Raw genomic sequence first — 15,930 nt, 5'->3', positions numbered from 1 at the left:
CACTTTTTTTTTAATACATAAAAGCGACTTTTTTTATTAGCTTTTGCTCCTTTAAAGATAATGATCTTGAGCTGTGTACTGGTTCTCCTCACCTTACATCTTTGTGCCGTTTGATATATAGATTATGAAAGTTGTTGGTACTCTCCTGCTGCGGCTTCTTTTCTTTCAGCCTCTCTATGATCTCTTCTTTCATCTCGGTTGCAATATACTGTGGTAAGATGGAAAGTAACAACTGTTCCTGTGTTTACAAAAAAAAAAAAAAAAAAAAAGAAGAAGAGAAGAAGAGATGTCAATAGAATAGAACAGTTGCTGCCAGGCACATAGACTGTAAATATGTGCTTACAATCACTAGTTTGTGAGCAACCAACTATTTAAAAGTAAACAAACCCTGGATGACATTTATTTTAATGAAGCACTGCGTTATAAGCAATTTTTTTTATCTGTTCATTTTTTATAACATCCATTTTTGTTTTTTATCCTTTCTTGCATCTCTAGCCTTTTTCCGCTACTTCCTGTCTGCATTCACTCTCACTCCAAAACTGGCTGCAACATCATTGCTCTAGATCAGGTTCTTGATAGCAACATCGGTGGACCATGCTTATGCCATGTGTTGGGATGTGGGACAATGGATTAGAGTTGGGTGGCAACAATTCGGAGACCATTGTCAACCCATAACAGAGGATGTCTCAACAAAGACCTTTGTAGCCAGATTACCAGGGTGTCTTAAAGAAAGCTGCATATTTAAAACAATTAAAATCAGCTCCTGAAATTAAAGTGTAACTAAAAGGCAAAAAAACTTTTCTTCTAGTTCTGAATAGTGTAGAGAGATTTAAACCCCTTGCAGTCTTTATTGTGGTCTGTGCCCGTTAAGGAGATTCATCCATTCTATTTGTCCTGTTTACCATTATCATTGTAGATATCAGTTTAAAAAAAAAAATCCAAAATTTCGGGTTGACAAACAATTCTTACAGGTGTCATAACCATCCCTTACACTAACCAAAATGAAAAAGAAAAAGTTTTGCCTATAGTTCTACTTAAAAAGAACATGTTAATAGCTTATATGAGATTCTAATGGTTGGGTGTAGATCTACTTTAAAGTGATTGGCAGTTACACTCTGACAAGAGGACCCAATGAACTACTAGAGCCCTCAACAGCGCCCTGGTAGTTCATTGAGAATTACAAGCCAACAGCCACAAAGGCTGTTGGTACTTGTAGTTTTCACAGAAAGCTGTGGATGAATGATACAAAGTCCTGCACAGGCAAGTTTTCTTTTGCTTTTTTTATGACAGTGAACAGTGGGTGAAAATCTCCCATTCGCTGTCAAACTTGGGGATCAAAAGGGGGGGGGGGGGTTGCAGAGGCTGGTGCATCCTTAAAGTGGTATTCCAGCTGAAAACGCTTTTTTTTTTTTTTTAACAGTCAGCAGCTACAAACACTGGGTGCCCGCGACCAATACGTCCATCGGATCGGGTTCCGGCGACGCCATTCGAACGAAGGGAAGGGAAATAGGCAGTGGAGCCATGTGGCTTCACTGCTCGTTTCCTACTGCGCACAACAAGTCGCACAACGCTTTGTGAATGGCCGGCTGTGTTCTGAGACACACATAGGTCCCAGAACACAACGAGAGGAGGAGAAGAATGAATCAAGACTACCGCGGAATAGGAAGTGTCAGATTAGGACGATCTGCCTAGCAACAGCCATTTCTGGCAAGTACAATTACTTTTCACATTTTTAGGAGCCATTTATGTCTTTTTTTTTTTTTTTTTTAGGGTGGACCTCTGCTTTAACATGTTACACCACGAATATGGGTGTAACATGTTACAAAAGGTGAGCGTAGTTCTGCCACTCATTTAGAACATACTAATCTTGATACGTTTTCTGGGTCATCCACTCAGACAGCATTGACATATCAGAATGACAGCCAGTGAACTAGCACTCAGAAAAGGAGTGTTCAGCCATGGAGGCATCCATTGACGTCCCTTAATATCAGGTTCATTGTACTTGCTATACTAGACTTTTACCACTTTACTGTGTCTTGTGCAAGCTGTACCTTCAGCCAACATAAAACAGAGGGCACAGACACAATAGCCTATAGAGATTTTGCTTTGAAGCACTGGAGTCTTAGCCCTTGTACACGCGGTCGGAAATTACGACGGAAAATGTCCGATCGGACCGTGTTGTCGGATAATCCGACCATGTGTGGGCTCCATCAGACTTTTTCCGTCGGAATGTCCGACCAACAAAGTTTGAGAACTGAAAATTTTCTGACAACATGATCCGATTGGACTTTGTCCGATCGTTTGTAGGGAATTCCGATCGGACAAAGTGCCACGCATGCTCAGATAAAATTATGAGACCAAAGCTATTGGCTACTAAGCTGAACGTAGTCTCGCCGTAATGAACGAATGAACGATCGGCTTTTCCGACAACTTTGACTGTGTGTATGCAACACCAGTTTCGAACAAAAACCGTCGGAAAAAATCCGATGGATTTTGTGGTCGGAATGTCCGACTGTGTACAAGGGCTTCGTGTTCTCCCTGTTTTTGCAGGGTTTCCTCCTGATACTGTGGTTTCCTCCCACACTCCAAAGCCATGCTGGTAAAATAATTGACTCCTATTTAATTGTCTGGTTTCTGGGCTGGTTTAAAGATAAAAAAAATATTGTAGCTATGTGATGAATAAAAAGAAAATCTATCTACGGAATCAGATATATGTATCCATGTATCTGATTCAACTAGACACGTAGATACATGAGGATATGTGTTCTTGCTTAACTGTGTCATGGCACCATATATGTTGTATCACTACCTCACTCATAGAAGGAATGGTTGATCACTGCTTGGAGGGCACCATATCTCTACATTCATAACATGGGTGACGCACATTATACCACAAGTTATGGCGAGAATGAACCCTTAGAGAAATAACTGCTCGTTTTAACCAAGATCAGTTTAAAAAAATTATTATCCCAGCAGTTGAACATCAAGCATCTGTCCAGATTCCAATCATGTTGGACAGGTAGGCGGGGCAGGCTTTCTAGCAGGCAAGGCACATAGGTAAAAAGAGAACAAGTCTTCACTACAACACATTTAGGAAGGACACTCTAAAAAAAGAAAAAAAAAAAAAAATCTAATTTGGTATTCTAACATTCCAAAATATACAAAATACAAAAAATGAATAGTGACAAAATTCATCGCCTCAGTATATATTGGCAATCAAATCAAGCACTCACAGTACCAAAACAATAAAACACAGTGCAATAAAAAGTGTGATAATTTCAAACCTGTATCAAATGAATTAAAAAATGAACTAGTAACACCAATTTACATGACTTCATTTGTTTTGAAACAAAGCCAAAGAGGCATGTGCATGTGAAAGGGGAAGGGCTTTAGTACATCCATGCGATTTAATATGGACGGATAAATAGCAGTATGTCAAATTGTTCCTAGCATACATTCAAATAATTTATTCATTTCAATTATTGGGTGACTTGTGCTGCATTCCAATGCACCACTGGAAGATTAGGTACATTTATTTTAGCAAAGATGAAGGCTTTATTTCTACTTTCACTTCTATTCCAGAGTGATTTTCGATTGTGCTCACACCCAGTGCACTCGGCATGTACAGTATGCTGGTATAATACGTAATGACACTTTGCGTACTTGCTGAGGCACCTAAACAAAGCATTTCACACACAGGTGCAGCAGTCCACAAATGTCAATGAATACCGACTCCATTATCCACCATCTCAGTGATAAACATAGGCAAACATTGTACTCAGAGGTGTTTATAGGTTTGTTTACGCTGGCTTGCATAGGACAATACATATTGTGGAAACACGCACTATCGTGCATTCTGTGCTGCGGTTTTGAGGATCACATTCAATCCAACTGAAAGGCTCCTTTCACACGGGCGGATCTGCTCAGCGGACTCTGTTAGCTCAGCGGGAGATCACTCAGTTGATCCCTGCTCAGCCAGGTTCGTCTCTGCTTACTGAGCAGGGATGGACTTGTCAGAGCCCTGCTGATTTCTATGGGGGGAGATCGGACGAAAACAGACAGCATATCCCATAGACGGATGGTGAACGCATCGGAATACGTCTGTCTCGTGCGGATCGGATGGCAGACGGCTGTCAGCAGACACATCTCCGCTGACACCCGCCTGCCCATAGCAGCCAATAGGTGGCCCACTTGAAGCCATCTGAAAAACGGACAGGCGGAGCCGAGCGGGCTTATGTGTAAGGGGCCAAAGGGGACTATGTAGGCCAACAATAGCAAAATGCACTATGCAGTCCTAAAGAAACCAACAGATGCAAATCCTCACAATTCATAGAAACATGACTGATGTGAACCAAGCCCAAAAACACAGATTCATTTACATGAGTGTATCAGGTGGAGTTCTCATAAGTACCAGCCTGTAAAGGGGATTTTCCCCACTTTAAAGTTTAAGGGTTATGCCTAGTACACACAGGCTGAATGTAGGGAGACATCAGCCAGCTCAATAAAAACCGCCCAACAGTCGGGTCGTGTGTACGTCAGCTGGTTTGACAGAAGCCGGCCGTTTGGCCAGCTACTGTTAGACGCGCATGCTGGAAAACCAGCAGCCGACCGACTCCCGATCAGCACTCTCAGCCAACAGCTGAGAGCACTGATCGGCGTGTTCTGACAGCGGGCCGCCCCCCCTGTCAGAACACAACAGCTCAGCAGGGGATACTGCTGCACCAACGTTGGATCGTTAGTACATCGGCTCCAAACGGAGCAATCCGTTTTTTTTGTTGTTCAACCCGCTGGGGTTGAAAGACTATTAGTGTGTACCAGGCTATAGTCCAGCTTTCTAAAAAAAAAAAACGAAAAGGCGAACCAATACCCTACACAACCTTTTGACCTTCCTGGGCCATATTGGAAGAAGAGAAATTGTTCTTGGGCTTGATGAACACAAAAAGTCGGACAGATCACAAGGAATACTGTAATAGAGAATGTACCTGAGCAATAAAAACTTCATTTTTTTGTAATTTTTATCATAAAAGTGAAAGAGGACAACATAAACCTAGTGTGATATTTAACATGGTTTTTGATAAACAAACGCATCAATATCTGGTTGGATGGATGTAGTAGCCATTGTCAATGAATTCTCATGGTGCTCATCAGATATTTTGGTTTGAATTTTGCCTTTTGTGTGCTTGATCCTTGAAAATAGTCGCTCCCTAATATTGGTGTTGCCAAAAAATTATGATCTGAATAAATAGTGATTGTGAAGAGTTGGATATTTTTCTTTGGGCAGATAAATTTTTTTATAAAAGTCCACTAAAGGGACACTGGGTTTGATTTATTAAAAGTGTAGAGTGCAAAATCTGGTGCAGAAAGTTTTTTTTGCCAAAGTTTAAATGAACAAGCTGAAGTTAGAGAAGATTGGCTATCGTGCACAGCTGCAACATATTTTACACTCTCCAGTTTTAGTAAATCAACTCCACTGTCAAATTTTTCCTTCAGCTGCATGTGTTCGCTAAATGTAAAGGCATTTTTACACATTTTTAAAAGGAGTTGTAAAAGTAGAAGGCTTTTTATATCTTAATGCATCCTATTCATTAAGATAAAAAACCTTCTGTGCGTAGCAGCCCCCTCCCAGCACCCCCCCCAATTACCTACCTGAGCCCCTTCTCTCTCCAGCGATGTCCACAATCCCCTCAGCCAGCCAGGACACTCCTTCTGATTCGCTGAGACAGAGCAGCAGCGCCATTGGCTCCCACACGTGTCACTCAAAATCAGCCAATCAGGGAAGAGAGGGCTGGGGCCAGGTCAGGGGTTTCATGTCTGAAAGGATACACAGAGCTCAGACTTGGCTTGGGTGTTCTTTGTAGCAAGCTGCTAGCTGAGGAGCACTCAAAAAGAGCGAGGGGCCAGGAGCAGTAAAGAGGGACCCAAGAAGAGGTGGATCCGGGTTGCTCTGAACAAAACCCCTGCACAGAGGAGGCAAGTATAACATGTTAATTTTTATTTTTTAAACAAGCCTTTACAATCACCAAGTTTACCATTTTGTGTTGGACCTCATTCATAGCCTTCTTGGTCCGCAGGTTGCACACCGTTGCCTTACACCCCCAATGCCCTTCTCCCCCTTCTATCCAGGACAGATCAGAACAATTCTGAATGGTCAGCACCGGCACAGAGAATCACTCTGATCCTTCCTGGAACATTGCAGAAGTAACAGGGAAAAAGATGGGCATTTCTAATCCCCAGACCACTACACATGCTTTCATTTTTTTCTAAGTAAATTACTGTTCAAAGAGAATTTTTATTTTTAGATATGCCCTTAAAAGAGGGCTACAGTTTGGAGCTCTGCAAGGTCATTATTTCTCCACTGAAGGTGCTTCCCACTTCACAAAAAATGAGGAAAGTCCCCAAATTATAAACTTAAAAGTAACACATTCTCCTGCATGTAACCTATCACCACTGGTTAGTAGTGATGGAAGCCCCACAACCCAAGGTTGTTCCCATAATGACCACCACACCTGCTGCCTCTCCTGAGAGTCCAGCTTACGTCTGGAATGAATGAAGTTGATGGCTTCGTGGTAAGTGTCCTTTAATGCACTCTCCGTGACACGCTTGTGATAACCGCCCACCACATTTCCACACAGCAAGATTATGGCATTTGCAATCATCTGCAAAAAGAAACAGTCAAAAGATTTCAAATTGTTAGATGTTCAAAATAAAGACTGCAGCAGATCTATGAAGTAAATATAACATTCAGCACACGTTTACTGCAGGGGTTTCTTCCTGGTGCATGTTTTAACAGTACAGTGACTGATTCACCTGCAGTGAACATCACATATTCCCCCATTTGCAATAGACAGAACACGGTTTTATATAGCCTTTTATGAGGGAGAGATCACACGGTGCTGCAATAATTAACACATTTTTAGCTTCATTATAATACAATTTTAATATAGTGTTTTGCCATGTTCCATTGTTGTAATATATTAACCTATGCCTAGGACTAACCTTGGCATGCAGAACACTCATATCACCCCATATTTAAACTTTAAATAGCTTAAAAATTCTTAGCCCTTGTACACATGGTCGGAGATTCCGACAACCAAATTCGTCGGAGTAATTCCGACGGATTAATTCTGGAAGAGGTCCGGAAGTGATGTTGCATACACACGGTCGGACTAAATTGTCGGAAAATCCGATTGTACATAACGTCATGACGTTATTTCGTTATGAAGGGACTACGTTCAGGCTAGTAGCCAATAGCTTTGGTCTAGGAATTTGATCTGAGCATGCGTGGCACTTTGTCTGTCGGAGTAGGCTACACATGATCGGAGTATGTCCGATAGGAGCATTTTGTCGGAAAATTTTACCGGCAAGTTGGAAATCTTGGTCCGTCGGATATTCCGACAGAAACAGTCCGATGCAGACCACGCACAGTCGGAATATCCGACAAAACGGTCCGATGGGACACATTCCGTCGGAATCTCCGACTGTGTGTACAAGGGATTACAGTTGTCACCAGTTTGTTGTTTCAGTGACAACTGAAAATTTTGGATTTTTCTTTAATTTCAATCCCAGTAATCATGGTCACCAGGACAAATAGAGAGGGTTATTGGTAATCTCCACTGTGGGGAGAGAAAGAGCAAAAAAAATAAGTAACCTGACTGGGTAGGTAACCTTAACCTTCATTATCCCCCACCCAAAAAAAATAAAATCAGATCAGTGTTTGTCAATTCATCAGCTAAAGGGGGCCTCAAATGTGACCCCCGACATCACCAAAGGGCCACGCATATATGGAATGCTTGAGAGGACTGCCAGAAACTGTAGACCTAATAAAGGAGATAAAGGTCAGAAAATGTGGAAATGCTACATTTTTGGCTGGGGATATGCTGCAGAAGAGACAATATGAAGCTGGGAACATATTAGATGAGGCTAGTAGAGATCAATGTTATTACACCTAGGGGCGGACTGACAACTCATGGGGCCCCTGGGCAATAGGAGATTATGGGGCCCCCAGGCAATCAGAGATTATGGGGCCACACAATATACACAAACACGCACACAGAGTATACAATCACACAGTATACACAGACATGTTTTTATTGGCTGAGAAGGTACTGGAGAGGTGGGGCAGGTATAATCTCGGGATTTTTAGACCAAAAGGATGTCGGTAAGGGACATTTCAGAGACAGATGTAAAAAAAACACAACTTTTTACATACTGTCCTTGGTTTTAGGGAGGCTGGCAACCCTGATGGGGCCCCCTAGTGGCATGGGGCCCTCGGGCAGTGCCCGAGTGGCCCAATGGTCAGTCCGCCCCTGATTATACCCTAATCAATGTTCCCACTACAGACTGCTGAGGTCCAAGGCTGAAAATTTTATACTAAAAGAGTTGCAGGTTGGGCATCAGGGCTTTAGATGCATATACAGTGCATCGGGAAAGTATTCACAGCGCTTCACTATCCCCACATTTTGTTATGTTACAGCCTTATTCCAAAATGGATTAAATTCATTATTTTCCTCAAATTTATACAAACAGTACCCCATAATGAAAATGTGAAAGAAGTTTGTTTGAAATCTTTGTAAATTTATAAAAAAAAAAAATAATCACACATATGTAATTATTCACAGCCTTTGCCATGACACTCAAAACTGAGCTCAGGTGCATCCTGTTTCCACGGATCATTCTTACATAGTTACATAGTAACTTCCTTGAGATGTTTCTAAAACTTGGAGTCCACCTGTGATAAATTCAGTTGATTGGACATGATTTGGAAAGGCACACACCTGTCTTTATAAGGTTCCACAGTTAACAGTGCATGTCAGAGCACAAATCAAGCCATGAATGCCAAGGAATTATATGTAGACCTCCGAAACAGTATTGTATTGTGGCACAGATCTGGGGAAGGGTACAGAAAAATCTCTGCAGCATTGAAGGCCCCAATGAGCACAGTGGACTCAATCATCGGTAAATGGTAAGTGTGGAACCACCAAGACTCTTCAGAGAGCGGGCCGCCTGACCAAACTGAGTGATCGGGGGAGAAGGGCCTTAGTCAGGGGGTGACCAAGAAGTGGATGGTTGGACAGAGCGCCAGCGTTTTTCTGTGGTGAGAGGAGAACCTTCCAGAAGAACAACCATCTCTGCAGCACTCCCCCAATCAGGCCTGTATGGTAGAGTGGCCAGACAGAAGACACTCCTCAGTATAAAACACGACAGATGCCTGGAGTTTGCCAAAAAGACACCTGAAGGACTCTCAGACCATGAGAAACAAAATTCTCTGGTCTGATGAAAAAAATTGAACTCTTTGGCCTGAATGGCAAGCATCATGTCTGAAGGAAACCAGGCACCACTTATCACCTGGCCAATACCATCCCTACAGTGAAGTATATAATTATATATATACATATATATATATATATATATATATATATATATACATATATATATATATATATATATATATATATATATATATATAGATATAGATATAGATATAGATAGAATAAAAATGCCATAAATACATCCCCTATTATGTAGGCGCTATAACTTTTGTGCAAACCAGTCAATATACACTTATTGCTTTTTTTTTTTTTTTTACCAAAAATATGTAAAAGAATATATATCGGCCTAAACTGACAAAGAATTATTATTATTTTTTATATTTATTATAGCAAAAAGTACAAAATAGTGTTTTTTTTTTTCAATATTTACGCTTTTTTTGTTTATAGCGCAAAAAATAAAAAACCACAGAGGTGATCAAATACCACCAAAAGAAAGCTCTGTTTGTGGGGAAAAAAGGGCAGACAATTTGTTTGGGTACAACGTCACACAACCACGCAATTGTCAGTTAAAGCGACACAGTGTCGCATCTCAAAAAATTGCCTGGTCAGGAAGGGGGCAAATCCTTCCAGGGCTGAAGTGGTTAATTTGCATTTCATTTTATTGGTTCAAAGAATGTCAGGCAAAATGGTCAGCCCTCACCCATGTTCACTTCATCAAATCTGGCCCTCTGAAAAAACATTTGGACGCCCCTGCTGTAGCATAACAATGTGGAAAAAGTGAAACACTGAGAATACTTTCCTAGATGATCATATCCCGGAGCCTAGGACAGCAAAGCCAGCTACATAATACTGGTCACAAGTGCTTGTTATAATTAGGAAACAAAGCTAGAGGGGCACATAGAATGAGAAGACTCCAGCTATGATGTGCTAATAATGTTACATAATGCATCTATCTGTTTAGAATTATGACAGCGAGCATTAATAATGCTGCACCTAGCAATTTTCCAGCTGAAAGGAGAGGAGTTTATTTTAACAATACTTATATGAAATTGAAAGGAGACAGAAATGAAAGGTTAAGATCATATATAACTTTATGACAGGTTTGATCATTTTTAGAAGACGCACTTAAGGGCTATGGGAACTACTTTACCATTCTTCTCATTCCTTCCAAACTGCTGCCTTTAGGGCTCATGGAGTGTTCCCAGACCAATCTGCTCATTGCTATTCTAAGGTCTATTATACTGTGTTCACAGTTTAATGGTTAATTACCTGTATGTACACACCTTTACGAGAACCCTACAGTTCGTGTAATTGGAAAATCTACCGGTGAGGTGAATAACAAAATGTTCTGACTACAGGAAGCTGTGACGCCTGGAAGTTGCATGCAGTTTATAAGAAGCGTTTCCTACCTGTAAGGCAAAATCCCCGGCTGGCTGCTTACTGGTTGAAGTCACATAGACACTAAGCACGATGATATGCGACGCTGAGCAGGTAAGCCCAGCAACGATCGCTCCTGTCATACATAATGGGAGCATGGTGTACAGGCTAATTGTCACAAATAACGTCCAATAAACCTGCAGAGCAACCACAACACAGAACGTTAGGCAAGAGGAGAAATACAATATCCATGTCATCTCATCTTTTTAAATACTAACACATTAAAATACACATTAGCGTTGTTTTTTAAAAAAAAAAATTTTTTTAACTGGTGACCTGACTAGTAACACTTCCCGTCTTAAGGTGTGTCAACTCTGGATGGAGGAGCAACAGACACCCTTGCTGCGAGTGACAGGTGATTTACATATCTCGTGCACTAGCCTAAGAGACATGCATTATTTGTTTTTTTAATTCCCTCCCACTCCTTTCTTCTGCTGCTCTGCAAGGATTGGCTGTTCCCCACCTCAGCATGATTTGGCATGCTGAAGTCATGTGGGGACTTTTCTGGGTTTTGACTAGATGATAGTGATCATAGCAGAAGTTCAGTGTAAGAAATACACAGGAGAAAATGCATGTTGATAAGGGAAGTATGGAGGTGGGCGGGGAGTCTACTGACATCACAACTCCACCCACTGAGCCCTGGAAAACAGGCCCACCCACAAAATCTGCAGTTTTTCAGGTCTCATAGCAGACAGAGGGGAGACATTTGACAGATAAGTATACATGCAGAAGGCATGTATATCCTTCTAGATAACCAATATTGCAGTAGTTTAGAAAGGATGAGAGTGGGTTTACATCCACTTTAAAGTGATTATTTAAAAAAACCTTTACAAACATGTTATACTTACCTGCTCTGTACAATTCCCCCTGCGCCGCTACTGGCTCCTCCTATTCTGCAGTGTCCCCTCTCCCTGTAGGCACTCATGCGGGCGCGCTCCCCAGTCCAATGACACAGAAAGCAGGACTCAGCACTGGCCCCGACTCGCGTGTAACTGGATTTGATTGACTGCAGTGGGAGGCTATGGCTCTCACTTCTATCAATCTATCCAATGAAGACCTGAGACAGCAGCTGAAGCTGCTGTACTTGTCCCTGTCATTGGAATGATCTGATCAGGTAAGTAAAAGGGGGGTCTGCTGCAGCACAAAGAATGCATTAAGGTGAAAAACCCTGAGGGTTTACAACCCTTTTAAAAAGGACTAATAAAAGCCAAACCAACACTTTTAAAGCGGTCGCAGCAATATTTTTTTTCTTCATTTGGGATTAACATAAATGGATAAAAACTGACCATTATAAGCACCCCTCAGTGGTTAAAAAAAAAAAAAAATATGTCTTAACCCTCCAACTGCCATTTTTGCCAGACAGCTTGGTCTGTTAAAAGGAAGTGGAAAAATAACAGACTTACTGGTAGGATTACCGTGTTAAAATAGAGAGAAAAAAAAACAGCCTTAAAAAAAATAAAAATAACTTTATGCGGTAGCAAACAGCATTCAAAAAATAAATAGGCACCGTGCAGTTTAAGTCATAATGTGCTAGTATGTATGTACTAGCACATTATGACAGATTTCTCTGAAAACAAACCCCTCCAGCGGCTCGCTGTCATCGCACCACTTCATCTTCCCCTGGTGTTCCTTCTGGGCTCGCAGGCTTCGTCTGATTAAAGCACGACTCTGAAGGAACGGCACGGGAATGCCGCTCCTTCAGAGCGCATGCGTTGCATGTTTAGGAGCTATTTAAAGTACCTATAAGTAAGCCTTTCTTATAGGCTTACCTATACGTAAAAATCTTTACGCCCACTTTAATGCAACCACCATCTATGAATTGGAAATCTGAAATTTTATTAAACTCAAAATGTGTTCCGTTTTAATGGTTTCCAACTTGTCTATTCAACTGAAGTCAATAAAACAAATGACTTCTGCCTAGCAGGGATGGCCGAATTTCAGTTAGTATATATATTCCATCAGTAACTTGAACCCCTATATTCAAAAAATTTCCTCATCCAGAGCTGCACCAAAAAAGGTCTGTAAATGGATCATACTTTGGTCAGTATATACACACTATATACCATCTGTACCCCTCTGTACCCCCCACTACTGTTATTTTTTTCACGATTGAAGCAATACCATATAAATACTCATTGGTGTCAGTAATTAAAAGGTTGAGTTGTCAACTCTATTTATGGCTTACTACATGCCTTATTCAAAAGCTCTTACCTGGTCCCATGGAGTAACAAAACTGCTTGTAAAAATGAATGCATAGCCCATGGCTACCAAACATCCCCAGATGACGACCGCCAATAACTTCATACCCTTCTGTAGCACAGTTTCTATGCACACCAGTATGAAGAGTATAGTAAACACCCCCAAGGCACAGAAAACGGTCACTAGGAAGCCAACATTGTCCGAGAACGTCTGAAAGCACAAACAAAAGAAGAATGACGTCACCACACCCATCACAACATTGTGCACTTTTAATGTTGCGTGAACACAAACTTTTCATTTGAATTGTTGAAAGCATACAATAAAGACAAAAGGCAAATCAACAGAAAAGGTACATTTATCCAAATAATAATAATACTTTCACTTCTGATTCACTCATTTTCACATAATACTTCAAAAGAGTGAATCTAGGGTAAAAAGATGTGTGAATCTTGTATTAAAACATTGATAAACTAGATTCCTAAATATATCCATAAAAAACGTATTTTTAAAATACTGAATATTTTTTTCTCCATAACCTCTAGCAAAATATATATTAGACTAAGAACTCGCTCACATTGGTCTTGTTACGCAGTATTTGCAATGTAGACAAAATGCAGGGACCAGGGTTATGAAAAAAGGCTTTCAAATTGGAGCATTTCACACATACTAACTACGAGAAAAAGCCTGTGTGCCGTAGTTTTGGCTGTACTGTTCTGAGAGTTCCACCCACGTTGAGGATTGTTACCACCATTTTTGTTGCTGCATTTGTGGAGTGGATGCATAGCATGAGCCCAAAGAGTGAGAGATCCTGTATTGAGAGCTAGGCGAGATCTTCTTTAATGCAAAGCGTTGCCAGTCCAACATGAATTTAGGCTTTGGAAGCTGGAGGGGTGTGGTCAGTTAGGAATAAGTATAATTCTGGCGAGTTTTCACCAGCAGTATTCATTTTGATGTCAAATTTCGATTTAGTTTTAATCATAGTCTTTTAACTAAAATGGCATTTTAGTTTTAGTTGTTTCTTAATAATCTAAATTGTTTTAGTTGTATTTCAGTTCCTGAAAAGATTTTTATTGATAAAATTACCACTGGTCACCAAATCAGAAAAAAGAGAAAGCCTTTTAATAGAGCCACATGTTACAGTGGCAACTGTCTAAGCCCCTGTACACACGGTCGGAGATTTCCACAACCAAACCTGTCGGATTTTGCCCGGATTTTGTCCGTCGGATCTTGTCCGAAACTGTTGCATACACGCGGTCGGACAAAGTTGGCGAAAAATCCGATCTTTCAGAACGTGATGACGTAATTTCGTTACGATGGGACTACGTTCAGGCTAGTAGCCAATAGCTTTGATGTAGGAATTTGATCTGAGCATGCGTGGCACTTGGTCCGATCAAAATTCTCTACACAAGATCGGAGTATGTCCGATCGGCCCAGTTGGTCGGGAAATATTTCCAACATGTTGGAAAATTGGGTCCGACGGATATTCCGATGGAATCAGTCTGATGCATACCACACACAGTCGGATTATCCGACGACATGGTCCGATAGGACACATTCCGACAGATTCTCCGACCATGTGTACAAGGGCTTAGTGGGTATTTCCCTCGCTTGGAAGTGATATCAGCTCAACTGTATGCCTACATGACCGGAATGAAATTTGATTACAGACACAGATAGGGTAAAACAAAATGACAGAGGTTTACCATTCCCTATGCTATAAAGCAAAAGAATAAAGTTTTGATATCAGATATACATTATATTCGTTTGGGCCCATTCAAACATTCAACTGGAAAGACAGTTCCAAAATCCATGTTATCCAATGGAAAAAAAAAAAAAAGGAGGAGAAAGGAGGAAGAAAAAACAGAAGAAGGAACTATCGGGGCACAAATGCAGGCGCACTCCCGAGCCAGGCTTTATATGTCCATAGACACACAGTGAGGCTCAGACACTGACCTATAAAGGGGCAATAGCAGTGATCTTTACTAGCCTCATGCAATATATCCACAATCTTTAACGGTCTTTGGGAGCAGGTCTCCACCCAAACTTGTAGCTTGTCCTCAGTCCCCAACCATCATGTCCTCTAGAACAGGGGTCTCCAAACTTTTTAAACAAAAAGGGCCAGTTTACGGTCTTCAGACTTTAGGGGGGCTGGACTAGGGCCAGTGGGAGTGGAAAATAATGCCATCCAGTGGGAGCAAACAATGCCCTATCTTTTGTCAGTGGGAGGAATAACGCCCCCATTGTTGGTGCCAGTGGATGGAATAGTAACCCAATGGTGGGATAAAAACAAGCAAAAGGACTGCTGCTCAAGCATGTCTCCAGTCTCTAGATATTACTACTCAACATTACGCGCAGCCCTTTGCTGATGTCAAGGGCTGCAGCAGGGGCCTTCTATACAGGCATACCCCACTTTTAAGTACACAATGGGGTTTATTTACTAAAGCTGGAAAGTGCAAAATCAGGCTCACTTCTGCATAGAAACCAATGAGCTTCTAACCCCAGCTTGTTCAATTAAGCTTTGGTAATAAAACCTGGAAGCTTGTTGGTTTCTATGCAGAAGTGAGCCTGATTTTGTACTTTCCAGCTTTAGCAAATAAACCCCATTGTGTACTTAAAAAGTGGGGTATGCCTGTACCTAGTAACAACCATTGCTCTAAAAAAAGTTTTAGAAAATCCTCACAGAGATAAAATATGGAGGCTACAATTGATGACCCCCTTCCATAAAATACTAGCTGTCTAGTTTTAATAGTTTGAGTCACTGACCCCAAACAAGCATAGACATCAAGGATCCCAAATCAGAATGCCTGATCCACATACATCTTTTAAGTTAGTGAGAAAACTACAGAAGCCATGGACAAAACACTAAAGGCAGGAAATCAGAACTTTAAAAAGCAAAAGATCAGCAATAATGGCTTCCAAACATCCTTTATTGCAAGTTTCTTTTAAAAATATTGTAACACAATGTAGAGGAGATCACAAAACTTACTTTATTCATCAATTACTTTAACTTAGAGAATCTTTGGCT

At 41.0% G+C, this 15,930-nt stretch overlaps 1 protein-coding gene across 1 annotated transcript in view; it reads right to left on the bottom strand.

Moving 5' to 3' along the window:
* Nucleotides 1-92: 92 nt before the first annotated feature.
* Nucleotides 93-15,930, bottom strand: part of LOC143956663 (adenylate cyclase type 2-like) — a gene marked incomplete at its 3' end in the record, with an annotated part of 65,318 nt that continues 49,480 nt past the window's right edge. Inside the window, exons 3-6 of the mRNA XM_077466850.1 lie at nucleotides 12,918-13,115; nucleotides 10,679-10,843; nucleotides 6,507-6,656; nucleotides 93-238 (exon numbers count right to left, since the gene is read on the bottom strand). Of these exons, the coding sequence (XP_077322976.1) occupies nucleotides 93-238; nucleotides 6,507-6,656; nucleotides 10,679-10,843; nucleotides 12,918-13,115 (659 nt within the window). The remainder of the gene's footprint in view (nucleotides 239-6,506; nucleotides 6,657-10,678; nucleotides 10,844-12,917; nucleotides 13,116-15,930) is intronic.

This window comes from Lithobates pipiens, unplaced genomic scaffold, assembly GCF_037356315.1.
Source record: "Lithobates pipiens isolate NorthernLeopardFrog02 unplaced genomic scaffold, aLitPip1_a1.2 Scaffold_4, whole genome shotgun sequence".
NCBI classification, from domain to species: Eukaryota; Metazoa; Chordata; class Amphibia; order Anura; family Ranidae; genus Lithobates; species Lithobates pipiens.
Note: the sequence above shows the minus strand (reverse complement) of the source record. Positions and strands in the feature narration are given on the sequence as shown.